Source organism: Marmota marmota, unplaced genomic scaffold, assembly GCF_001458135.2.
Source record: "Marmota marmota marmota unplaced genomic scaffold, marMar, whole genome shotgun sequence".
Lineage (NCBI taxonomy): Eukaryota > Metazoa > Chordata > Mammalia > Rodentia > Sciuridae > Marmota > Marmota marmota.
Window position 1 is genome coordinate 49469504 of NW_026000037.1, and position 13085 is coordinate 49482588.

The 13085-nt window shown below is 33.8% G+C and overlaps 1 protein-coding gene across 1 annotated transcript; it reads right to left on the bottom strand.

The window, feature by feature from the left end:
• Window positions 1-3371: 3371 nt before the first annotated feature.
• Gcg (glucagon) lies at window positions 3372-12669 on the bottom strand. Its single transcript, XM_015478969.2, has 6 exons — window positions 12534-12669; window positions 9469-9569; window positions 7778-7939; window positions 5964-6101; window positions 4511-4654; window positions 3372-3859 (listed from the first exon to the last, which is right to left on the bottom strand). Exons 2-6 carry the CDS (start codon window positions 9558-9560, stop codon window positions 3853-3855), a joined length of 543 nt encoding a protein of 180 aa, XP_015334455.1. The 5' UTR covers window positions 9561-9569; window positions 12534-12669; the 3' UTR covers window positions 3372-3852.
• Between the last annotated feature and the right edge of the window lie 416 nt (window positions 12670-13085).

Sequence of the window (13085 nt, forward strand, 5' to 3'; positions counted from 1 at the left end):
CTCTATTTTATAGATTGTTTCTTCTTAGCTAGTAATTTTGTGGTTTCTTTTAAAAGTTGTACTTTTGATTTATTAGTCCTATTGTTTTTTGCTTTGTTTTCTAATTTAATTCTGTTTTTACCTTCATTACTGCTTCTGAAAGCTTTAAAAAAATCATAAATAGGTTTTGAATGCCAACTAGTGTGTTGTTAACATTTATTGAAACAATCCCATGATTTTCTCTTTTTATTTCTGGTAATGTGAATTACATCAAATTGTTTTGCAAATGCTAAACTGACACAGAATTGCTAGAATACAACTTGTTTATCTACACTGTATTTTTCCTTATATAAGGTGATGTATTTGATTTGGTGGTGTTTTATAGAGGATTTTTCATCTATATTCACGAGTCAGATTAACCTGTTGTTTTCTTTTCATGAGAAAACTTTATCAGATTTTTGTATGAAAGTTATTCTGGTTTTGTAAAATGAACTGGAAAATACTCCTTCTTTTCCCTTTGTTTTAAAGAGTTTATGTAATATTAGTATTATTTATTTCTTAAATGTTTAGAAGAATTCTCCTGTGAAGCCATCTGGGCATGAAGATCTTTTTTGAAAAGGGTTTTAAAAATAACAAACCAATTTCCATAATAGACAAGATTATTATTTTTCCCTGTTTTTGTGAGTTTATTTAAATGGATTTTTTGAGGAATTTGTCTATTTAATCTAAGTGTTCAAACTTTGGGTTTGAAAAGTGTGGTAGACATTAGGTATGAAAACATCTGGACATGGTGCTTTTTCAGGGGATAATCCTTAATACTTCCATTTCTTCTATGGAAACTGGTTTATGTAAATTTTTTTTAAAAAATATCTACTGGTGTCAATTTTTTATAAAATTTTACATAGACTTTGCCTTTTTCTTTTGTTGTGAGGTGTTGGAGATCAAACTCAGGACTTTGTGCTTGCTAGACAAGTGCTCTACCACTGAACTACAGCCACCCCAATACAGTATATTCTTATAAATGCTTTTATTGTCAATGAGAACTTTAGGAATGTCTACTTTAATAAAAGCATTTTGGTAATTTATTTATTTACTGTGTAGTCTTGCTAGGGATTTATTAATTGTATTAATCTAGTCAAAGAACCAACTTTCGTCATTGTTGATATTTACAACTGACTGGTTTCTTTTCGCACTTATTTTTAATACTTTCATTTTAATCTTTCTGTATCTTTTGTTTTAGGTGTGTCTTTTGAATACTGCATGCATCTATCTGAATTTAGCATTATTTGTTATTCTGGTAATCTTTTTCTTAATACGTGGTTAAAATCCATTTATACTAATTGATATGACTTCTGTTAGCCTCAATTTTGTAATATTGTTTTATATAAGTATGAATATTAACATAGTGTTTTCCATTAACAAAACACAATATGCTCATTCCACCTGGCTCCTTTACTTCTTTATCCTAATTATTTGATCTTAGTTCTGTAGTTAAAGATATAAAATATTTGTATCAGTCTCATACTGAATACTCTCCAACATGTTTCTTGTTGGATATTTTACCTTTATTCACTGTACTCAGAGCGAGTCTAGGGTTTGTCAAGCAGTTTGAACTTAAATAACGCCAAATAGCTCCATACTACAAAGGGTGATAGTAAAAGGAATTTTGGGTCTCTGTCCTGACTGTGGTAATATATATGCCTTTTGATCTTAGTGGCCTACATAATATTCACTTTCCCTTTTCCTTACTGGTAGAGTCTTGGTTTTGTGAGAGATGCAATATATCCTGCTGAAATACAGCATTTATCAGCCTATCTTGTTGTCAGAATGCATCATGGGTTATATTTCTGGCCAAAAGGAAAGATGGTGGAATGAATTGGTCATAACTTTCCTATGTGCTTACATGAATATGCCACAGTGAATCTTACCATTGAGTACATCCAATAGAACATGATATATTCCATGCTCTGATTATTATGTCAAGTGGATTCTAATATCATGTATAAACTAAAAAGAACCAGTAAAAAAACATAATTCAAAATCTGTTGATTCTTTAAGTTGGTGCATTCCTTTTCTGGTTGTTAGTTCTTTCCTATTCTTCTTTTCTTTTTCCTCTATATTATCTTTCCCTTTCTACTCATTCTTATGTCTTTTCCTTTTCATATTCCATAGAAAGTAGACAGGAGCTGGAAGAAGGGGCAGCGATCTTTTAATCTTGAGGTAGCCATGGGGGGAAACCATTTGTTAATGATGGCAGACCAGAAAGAAAAAGATCATGAGCTATTCCTGACATGTCTACCTTTGGACTTCTTGCCTCTGGATTTGATCTTACCCGTTGAATGCCTTAACAATCAGCATAGCCATCTTTTACTTTAAAATGATATTACTTTATGTAGCTTGTTAGATTCCCCCTTTGAAATGCTTTGGAGTAAGACATGGTTTGGTCTGGAGAGACTGACACATCTTGACACATACAAAGGTACTTTTTGTCCTGAGAAGTTTCATGTTTAGGTCTTTAGTATCCTGTTATTAATGAACCTCATGGTGAAGCAAATGCAGGGTTGTGAATAAAGATGTTTATAAGATATGATGGTGCTGAGATGGTTTTAATTTTGCTTTTTCACATAAGAAACTTAGACTCAAAGAACTTAAACTGTGCAGGATCCTCAGCTAGCACTAGACTAACTTAGGTAATTCTAGTCTTAAATTTTCCATTCAACTCAGGAAAGGTTGATCATATATAAATGAGTGAAAATGAATATTAAAATATTACTTCAAGTTCACTACTGCTGATAAAAGTATAAAAATAAATTTACTAACTTTGGAATCTTATTGGTGGGTAATTTTATGGGAGCTATTGAGATAGAGAAAGACAGATGGAAATAACCATGGGCATGTCAATCAGCATCAGGCTGGCCTAAGATATTGGCCCTTGCAGAATAGAGAAACCAGGGTATAGGGAATTTTGGACAAACTTGAGTGTCTACTGGGAGATGAGGTTTATAAAGTGGGCTGGGGGTAAGTGACTAGGTGTGCATATCCAATCTAGATAGGATGTGTGCTGGTGTATGCATATGTATGTGTATGGGCCACTGTAATGAACAGGGGACAGGCTGAATCTTTAGAAAGTGTTAGCTGTTACAGAGCACTTGGAGAGATTTGCCTTTTGAGTCTAATACTGCCTGCTGACCTGCTATTTCAAGATAAACCAGAAATGAATATTTATATATAAAAAGCATTGGCTTTTCAATGATGGCTCAAAATGTTAAAGCATCCTGCAATCATTCAAAACATGGAGTCATATTTGTGCATTAGTTTTGAATTTTAGGTTACCAACTTAGGCAGAAACTGTGTTGGAAGTAGGCGGATAGAGAAATAAAGACAATGGTAAAGAAGCTTGAAAGTTTTATTTATAACTATGTTTGATACATTAAAAGCTGAACATTTTTATGATGAAGGCTTCAAGATGGAAGTTCTCTTTTCAGTTTCATCACTGTGGCCAGATTGTCTCTTCTCTTATTATTCTGATGCAGATATGTTGTGATTTCAATAATTTACATTTACAAATTATATCATAGAAAAATAATTGCACTGCTAAATGTAAATGGGTGGGGGTTCTTCATTCAAAATAAGAAGAAAATAAAAGAATCTAGTACTTTTATATTTTAAAGCTGATAATTTAGCAATACTCTGACAATAGTTTATTCCATTTACAATCTTTTGGCTACACAATACTAAAAGAAAATTCACTTATTGGCATGCAAAGCAATATGGCTTCAGAATACATCTCTTAAATTTACAGAACTTAAAATTTCAAACATCCCAAGTGGCTGGCAAGTGATGGTGTGAAGATGGTCTTGAATAATGACATAGTTATTTCCTACAGATAAAAAATAAAAACAATGATTTAACATATTATCATAATCAGAAGATATAGCTAACTTATGTTGAAAACATTTTAATGATTTTTGATAAAAGTTGTTTATTGATCCCTTCATCTGTGAATCCCCCAATCTTTTGGACACATGACATATTTTCATTTAAAGATGATTTATCTAAAGTCTGCCCATCATAAAATATAACAATTTATGAAAAATTATAGAAATAATTAAAATCTACCAAGTTAGTGGTTATTTGCATTTAATTGTTATTACTATGCTTATTAAATGAAGCAAATAACACCACATATACTGACATTTTATTTTTGTGCTAAAATTTCAGCATATGTGACAATTTGGACATATAGCAATTGTTACATTAATACGTGACTTCACATCTCCATGTTTCATTCATATCTGTGCTTCTAACTCCCATAGGCAGTAAAGGTTTTTGGAATAAATGAGTTAGTGGATAAAAAATTATAATGATGAAAAACAGAATGATGTTTTCTTAACTAATTTAAAAATACAAAATTTTATCACATATCAGGAGAGTCAAACTCTCCTTCACACAGGAAACAACTTGTAGCAGTACGATGATCAATGATTATGAAAGGTTTAATGCTTGTCAGAATTAGCTAACGAGCTGTCACCTGTCAGTGATTTTGGTCTGAATCAGCCAGTTGATGAAGTCCCTGGTGGCAAGGTTATCAAGAACTGTGTTCATCTCATCTGAGAAAGAGCCATCCGCGTGTCTGCGGCGGAGTTCTTCAACGATGGTAACTTCTTCTGGGAAACTAAGAAAACAAGGTTTAAAGTTGGTGTTTGGATAGATATTTTAAATAAATGTGTATGGATTACCTACTACCAGCAACATGTGTGAGGGTTGTTTAGAATATGGTTCAGGAATCTATGTGTAGAGGGCCTACTATCAAACCCCTCATGGGATGCTTGTGAGCTGGTGACTGATGGAAAGGTAGAAGGTTTCAGAGTAGGGATTTGAAATCAAGTCAAATAATTCTATGCCCTTTTAAAAAATTCCAGGTAGTTTCAAAGATTTTAGCAACACAGAGCTATTGTTGAGACTGTTAACTTGTCTACGATTCAACAAGATATATTACATTTTATAAAAGCAACAATTGTCAAGATAGCTATGCAAAAGGTAAGTATTAAAGGTTCCAATTTTTCTCTTTTTCTTATTTGTCATAGTAGAATTTTTAATATCCCTTATAACACTATTAAATATGCTCAAGAACAACTATTTACCATTGGTTTTGCAAGTTTGGTTGCTAATGTTTTAAAAATTAGCCACATACTATTTCCTTTTTATCTTAAGATCTATATTCCAAATTCAATTTAAAAATCAGTGTTGAACATAAATTTCATGTCTCTTATATTTCAAATGCTAATAAAAAATAGTCACAAAGAGTGTAGGGGTCCTTCGTGGTGTAAGATCTAAGCAAGTAACTAAAGATCCTAGTTCCATTTTCAATTTTGATTTAATGGATATCTATATGATAATCCTATCAAAAAACTAAGTATGTGTTTAAATATATGGACATTTCTGTACCCTGAGTGTCATTTTATTAGCATTTTATGTTTGGTTGTTTTTAGTTTTTATCACACACTAATCCAAATATCTGCTCATACGTGAATATATGTTAATCACATATGTATATATGTAACTACTTCAAGTCAAGTTTTAAATATAAAAATTTTATTCAAATAATGAAATATTTTAAGTTTTCAGTACTATGTGTTTCTTTTCCTTATCTTCAGCTTTCCTGGGACAGTACTCATTTAAATTTGTTGTTCTAGTGAGGTTTTCAAAAGCATAATGTTTACTCTCAAATGTTTCTGTCCTCACCTGGAAAGTCAATATCCAATTATACATGATAATAGTGGAGAATAAAAATGTAACCTACTGTACTCATTATTAATGCTTGTTGCAAAATTTTTATATTAATCCTTATCAATATAGGTTATGGTCTTTGTTGATGAGACTATACTAATTGCTTCATTAATCCAGATCCATATATAGATAACTATACTATTAAATTTTCTGCATCAAGGAAAAAAATGTCAGATAAGAATGTACAGACTTACTCTCGCCTTTCTCGGCCTTTCACCAGCCAAGCAATGAATTCCTTGGCAGCTTGACCTTCCAAGTAAGAACTTACATCACTGGTAAAGGTTCCTTCAGCATGTCTCTCAAATTCATCATGACGTTTGGCAATGTTATTCCTGAAAGAAATGTGAGTTAAGTGGAAGCTTTGTCTCTTTGGCAATATGGTTCTCACTTACAAGCAGTGGCAACCTCAGGTTTAGGATCTGATGAACAAGAGGCTTAGTGAGTTTGGGAGATTCAGGTGGCTGGGGTTTCATTTTGAAGTTATATTCATGATCTGGATTGAAGACTAGTGGGAGAGGGCCAATGGCACTTAGGAAATGACCAAAGCATGACCTTCCTTCCCAGTATACCTGTTCTCACCTCCCCTGCTCACCTGTGCCGTTGCGGATGAAAGCTGCATTATTTGTTACTTTATTCTCAATAGATGTAGGCTATCCACTGTGCTTTGCTACTCACCAGCAAGTTAGGTATTTGTTATTAGTATGTACAGGGTCATCGTTAGTTGATTGATTCAAAGGAAAGCAAAGGACCATCTCCAAATGTCATGGAAAGAATCACACAGTATGGATTAAAGAAAATGTGTGATCTTCTAGGAGGAAAACAAGGAAGATAATCCCACATCAGGCACAAGTTTGTGCAGAGTACTCTGGGGAGGAGGCATCTGCTGCTCTCGTCTGTCCAGCATGCAATTTGCCTCCGGAAGGTTTCATCTTAAACATATAGCAAACACCGCAGAGTGAGGATTGTTATATTTTAATTTACCAAGTTGTGGCATTTCCATACAGAAAAAGAGGACAGTGTTTTTCATTTGTTTAAATCTGTGATTTCTCAGATTTCTTGGTAACTCTACATGTAGTCCTCGACGGAGATGTCTTCCAGTGACTCCCCTGACCTTGACGGCGGACTTTCCTGCAGTTGGACCCTCCCATTGAAGGTTAACTTTGGTTGACAACTCTATGTCTCCTATTTCTCCTACTTGCTTGTGTTCTCTCTTCTGCTCTCACTCCTTTCTTCCTTCTCCTTCCATCCAGACAAATCTATGTCCTTTTCCTGATTCTTAAGATTCCTTCAGCTACTTTGTATGCATAACTCCCTTCTCCTTGTGGGCCATCCTCCAAAGAAATTGTGAAATTCTACCATCTCTGTGAAACCCATGTGGATAATTTTCTCCAGTAGCCTAGGAGCAGCAAAACCCCAACACTCGTCAAAGAAAATCCAACATTAAAATGTATGCCTTACGATAGGTTTGTGTTCTTATTTGCCGCCTTCTCTCTTTATGCCGTGCAGCTAGCTAGGCTGTAATTTTAAATGCATATCTTGGATTTTCTTTTACAAGAAAAGGAATGCATCTGTTTCCATTCCTTACCACGATTAACTTGGCTGGGGGATCATTTTAATGTGATCACAGTCATGGGTTTGAACCCCAAAAGGGAGTATGGAATTTGCTCTCTCTTTTGTCAGAAATTAAATTCCTAACCTTGCAGGTCCACAGAAATTCATGTTCAACTTTAGGTAAAAGTGAATGAGAGTAAATATCACTAAGACCACAGTTGGGAAAATAAAGTCTCTGTGCCCTTGGAGTCTGGGTAAGGCATTTGGAGGGGTGAAGAGTGAGACATTTAGACGTCTAATTCAAAGGACAGTCTCTCCAAACTTGAGAATAATCAAAGTTGAAAGGGCTTTTGGGAATTACTAGAAAAGTGTGATGACTTTAAAAGGTCATGAAAAAAAATTTTGGACAAGTTTCATACGTTTGTGTATAAATTTTGGACCAGATTTAGATTCTGACCTGTTTCTCTTGGTATTCATCAGCCACTGCACAAAGTCCTGGGCACGCCTGGAGTCTAGGTACTTGCTGTAGTCACTGGTGAATGTGCCCTGCGAATGACGCTTGTCTTCATTCATCTGGTCAGGATCATTCAGAGGGTCTGTCTGTGAAGCCGGGAAGGATCTGTGAAGAACAGAGAAAGGTGTGTCACAAGACCTTCCAAAAGTAGGCTTATTTGAGAAGCACATGAGTCATATGCAGCTGTTTCAATAGGTATTTCAGTGAGACCTTTGCTTCTCATGGGAATCTCATAGTTGAATACACTCTTATTCTGAATTCTAGTAACAGGTTTCTTAACTGACTTCATTAATTTTCTGAAATGGGATCAAATAAATCCCTTTTCAGCTAATGAATCTACTCATGGTAATGCTAATAATGACAGAAAAGAACAGTGACTTGAATATTTTAAAAGAGTAAAGAATCACAAATCATTTGTTTTGGTTAGCACATTTATGTTCCCAAGCTTGTTTTGAATATATTAATACAAAACTATAGCTCAATCACCTATTTATGTGGTAGCTAATGGTGGAAGAAAGAAAATTAAAAGTTCAGAGACAGACATGAAAAAAGATCACTTGCTAATTTGAAACTATATAGTGGATAATTCTTATGCCAGTAATCAACAGTTGGTTGGCATGGCAAATATATGTGGAACTATTCAATGGGATTGGTACTCCAGGAATAGAATACTGTTTTTACCTGTCAAATTAGCATTGATTAAATATTAGGGAGAATAAAATATTTCTATATTGCTAATGGCAATGCACATGTATATGGCTTTGCTGGAAGGAAACTTAGCAAGGTACTAAAAAAGGTTTAAACTCATTAAAACGCTTGAACATAATAATTCTTCTACTACAAATCTACCATCAGAAAATAATAAGGAACTCAGGAAAAAGTGTATATGCAAAAATGTTATTTGTAGTACTCTTCACGAGAAAACTTGAAGGTCTCTTTAAGTGTCCAATAGAAGAGAAATAACTAAATAAAGGTTGAAAATTTCTTGGGTGAAATAGTATGCAACTGTTAAATATCATAAGTTTAATAGATATTCTAATGACAGAAGAAAAAGCTAACAACACAATGTTAAATGAAAAAAATATGCTTCAAAACCATATAAGTTGAGAGATATTTAAATACAATATACATAGAACCCAAAGCAATATACCACTTTTCTCTATTTTGAATAGTTTTCTTTGGATAGTGGAATTTTGAGCACTTAACTTTTTTTTTTGCATAGTTTTCAAATTTTCCATCATGAACATGTATGATTTTTACAATTAGAAAAGAACAATGTTATTTTTAAAAGGAGTAAAAAGAGAAAAGAGTTAGTGAGAATAATTAAAATAATCTACTGTGCAGTACATGGATAATGAATGGATAGATCAGATTGGATCATCTGAAGAATTCAAAGAGCTGTAATTTTCCCTGAAGATGTTTTTCCAGGTCCCTCACCCCTTTGATTGTGAAACAACACATATTCTGATCCATACTCCAGAAAAGACTGTCTTTATCACCATCATACTATAAAGCATTTGAAAAGTATGGAGGATATGTGCTCTAAATTCCAGAGATCCCACTCACCTGTCCTGTTCTCCCAGTCTCTCTTCTAACCACAGTACTATGCTACTTAAAGTGTAAGGATTTAATACCTGGTTTTCTCCTCTGTGTCTTGAAGGGATCGTTGCCAGCTTCCTTGCACCAGCATTATAAACAATCCGGCCACAAAGTAAATGTTCTTCATCTTTGCTGCCTGTCAGGACACAGCAGGGAGTAGGGAAGGAAAGGGCAGGGGCAGGCAACCCTATATAAACATGTCAGGCCAGGGGAGTTAGATTTCGACTCACCAAATATTATAAGAAGAAAGAAAAGCTAATCTGATCAATTTTATTCTGATTATAATTCTATCTTAATTCCAAATAATCTTAAAATTTCCCTAGATTTTTAGAGGCAAAAAAAGAATATATATATTAAAAAATGTGCTCCTTCATTAAGCTTTTTCATTAATGTAGCACACTTCTGTTAATGATTAAAAGGCTCATTTCCAGACTTGAAATAAAAGATGTCCACAATAAACATTTAAAATTCCCACTGTAGATGATATGCCACATATGGTTAGCCTGAATGGCACCTTATCCATAATGCCACCCCCTTCACTATCAGTCTGGCTTTCAATTAATAGTCCTTCACTTCCAAGCATTTACATTATACTGCATTTCAACCATCTTAAAGCAGCCTCAGGCTACAACTTGGCATACCAGCTGTCGGTTCAGATGTATTATTCATTTATATTTTAAATAGTGTAACTTGGTCTAGACTTTGTAATTATAAAGCGGCCAACAGATTTGAGGTATTTTAGGGTGCTTTGACCTGTTCTAAATTAAAGGGAAAAAATCATTTTAAAGACAAGCAATTTGCAACAAGAACTAATGCTTCTAGCAACTTGAACAATCACAACTAAGAAACTAAGAAATTAGTATCATAAAGGAAATTAGTGCTTGCTTCTGAAGTCTCGGAAGTCCCCAGGTTGTTTCATAATTGGATTCAGTCCAGGACATAACTTTTCCTATCGGTGACACCAAAGCCCTAATTGTAGGACACACCAGACTTCTTATCCTTATATCACAAGCAGATGCCTCGTGATCCTTATATCACCAGCTGTAAGATGCCAAGGATGTGGTGATGTGGTGTGAATGGGGACAGGCACTTACAAATATGGGGCAGAATACCCCTGTGGAGCAAGAGCCTCTACTTTCTGAATGGAAACCTCAAGTCCACTATTTGTCATGAACCTCTCTCTGCTTCTTTCAAACTTAACCATGTTTCTTTCTTTCCTTTTTTTTTTCTAGAAAAGGGGATTTCAATCCAAGATTCATTATGTTTATCCATAAATAAATTGAATGAGTATTTTTAGCAAATGACATTTGGTTTGGAATAAGGATTTTACAAATATTATCATTTTAAACTATCAATCTTTTCTTTAACATTCTTGCCATATTTACTATTTATCTCTGGCACTAAAACACAGAGAGTATAATACCTGCAGAGGTGAATTTATTCTCTGAAATATTTAGTACTTATATATTAGGCAGCCAATTAGACAAAGCAACATAATGGGAATTATGCATTCACCCTTCTTATTCATTAGCATTAAATTACTAATTTGGCATTTTGCCATATTTCAGTTTAACCAGTTGGCAAACCTCAGAAACTTTGCCATCTATTTAGTTAGTGTTGATTATAACTCTCAATTATAATATCTTTCAGGAATATTTAAAACTTAAAGTCACCACCTTTTAATATAGAGGATTATACCTCTTTTGGAAAGTTTCATGTAAAAGACTGAAAACTGTCAATTTAGTTTTGAGTAAATGATTTTCACCCAAAGTCCCTACAGGTTTTGCCATGTCTCCTATTACTTTCTATTGGGGCAGATTTAGAGCATGTGGTGTTCTACCAACGTGGGAGCTGATGGAACAAGAAGGAAACAGAAAGGAGTGTTCAAATCCCTATAATGCTATCCTATATTGAGTTCTACTGATAGAACTGCCTTTTAAAATCTCATTCATTCATTTTAGAAAGTTGACAGAATTGTAAAAAATAGAGATATTTCACTGTTTGAACATCATTGTTGAGAAATTAAATATTGTTATTTTAATATCAAAATTTTATTTAATAAGAAACAAATTTAGGATTACTTTCCCCCTCAGTATATAGCCTAAGTACAGAGTATGCTGCTTTTTGAGAGCAAAATTTAAACAGGAAATATGGTAATAATAATATTCCATTTTAGGAAGACTTTTAGACTTAGGAAAGAAGACATTGTATTACATTCCTAAATATATTGATTTTTTTAGGCCACATAAATACTTTTAAAACTGGTTGGTTCACAACAGAACCCCAGTATGTACTGAAAAACACACTACTTAATCATTTACTTCCTTGAGGATCTTTGTAAATTTATTTTCTTTCTTTGAGAGTCTAAATAAGTACCTTGATTTTTTTTCTAAAGAGATGTTCTAAAATTTCATTTTAGAGTATAGCTACTTGAGTTTTTATTATTACTATTGGTCCTCAATACCTAGTACCTAATTATTAATTTATGGTTTTAATCATAACCATTCAAATAAATCCACAATAATAAATGATACTTGTTCTCCGCACCAGCTATGTTACGTCTTATTTACAAACAACTGATTTCATGGACTTTGATTATTTGACAGACATCAGAAATTCAAATATTTGAAAGATGATACTGAAACTGCTCTTTTGGAAAACAAGAGATTTTAATTGATAAGGAACAATTACTGTTATAGCCTCTGTAATGGACACATTTCTGAGTTTAAAAGGCACCTTCTGTTCACACATTTATCAAATACAAGGACAAGTATTCATTTTCCAGAATATTTCTACTTATTTGAACATGCAGTTCTTAAAACGGTTAAGACTTGTAACAAGTGCATCCATCTGAGTCTTTGTTTTTATTTTCTATCCTCACATAGGATAATTTCTCTGAATCACTTTGTGGCTTCATTTTGTTAAAGTAGGTACAAATATATTTGATATCACATTTTATCTCAATTCTAGCCTGCGTATTATTAGTAATAAAATCAAAGAAGAATATCAAGGCAATTCACAACATTTTGCTCTCTTAAAAATACTTAACACTTCCCCAAAACAGGTTTAGAATTTGATAATCATCCAACAGGAATCTTACCTTCTGATGGAGTGGTGTGGGCAGAGCAGGTGGAGAGAGAGTGGGCCCTCTTTGGAACTTTGGATGTGCTCTGTGCCCTGAGCTCTGCTGTTTGGCATCCAAGTGCTCTGCTTTTATATACTCTCCAGCTGTTTAGCCTCACAGATATTATGCTGACAATATAAATTTCTCATCTGTAAATAATGAGGTTTTGTTACAAATGATTTCCCTCGCCCACTCGTTTTACTCATCTGCATCCTACTGGGACCTCAGAGAGACCTGGAAACTTTTTATTTACTCTTGTGCCTTTTTGTTGTTGTTGTTGGAAATGGAAAGGGCAGTTTTGAAAACTCATTTTCTCGGTCAAGCATGAAAATCACTTAAGATCTCTAAAGTGAGTTTGCTATTGAGGACCATGGCCTCAATTGAGGGTCTTACAAGTCCTTCTTTTGCTCTGTAGCCATGATGAATTTGCCTGAATCATCAATCATTCATTCTTCTCTTCAAATAACACATAATTCACTTAAGGCATTTCCCGCTATATGAAATTAATCTGTGTTACTTTTGTGGGGA

Bases quoted from the DNA above. Each gene is read 5' to 3' on its own strand.
- Gcg (XM_015478969.2), bottom strand. From the start codon at position 9,560: ATGAAGAACATTTACTTTGTGGCCGGATTGTTTATAATGCTGGTGCAA. The intron at 7,940-9,468 runs GTATTAAATCCT...TGTTCTTCACAG, and splicing joins GACACAGAGGAGAAAACCAG to ATCCTTCCCGGCTTCACAGA. The intron at 4,655-5,963 runs GTAAGTCTGTAC...TTGTTTTCTTAG, and splicing joins AAAGGCCGAGAAAGGCGAGA to TTTCCCAGAAGAAGTTACCA.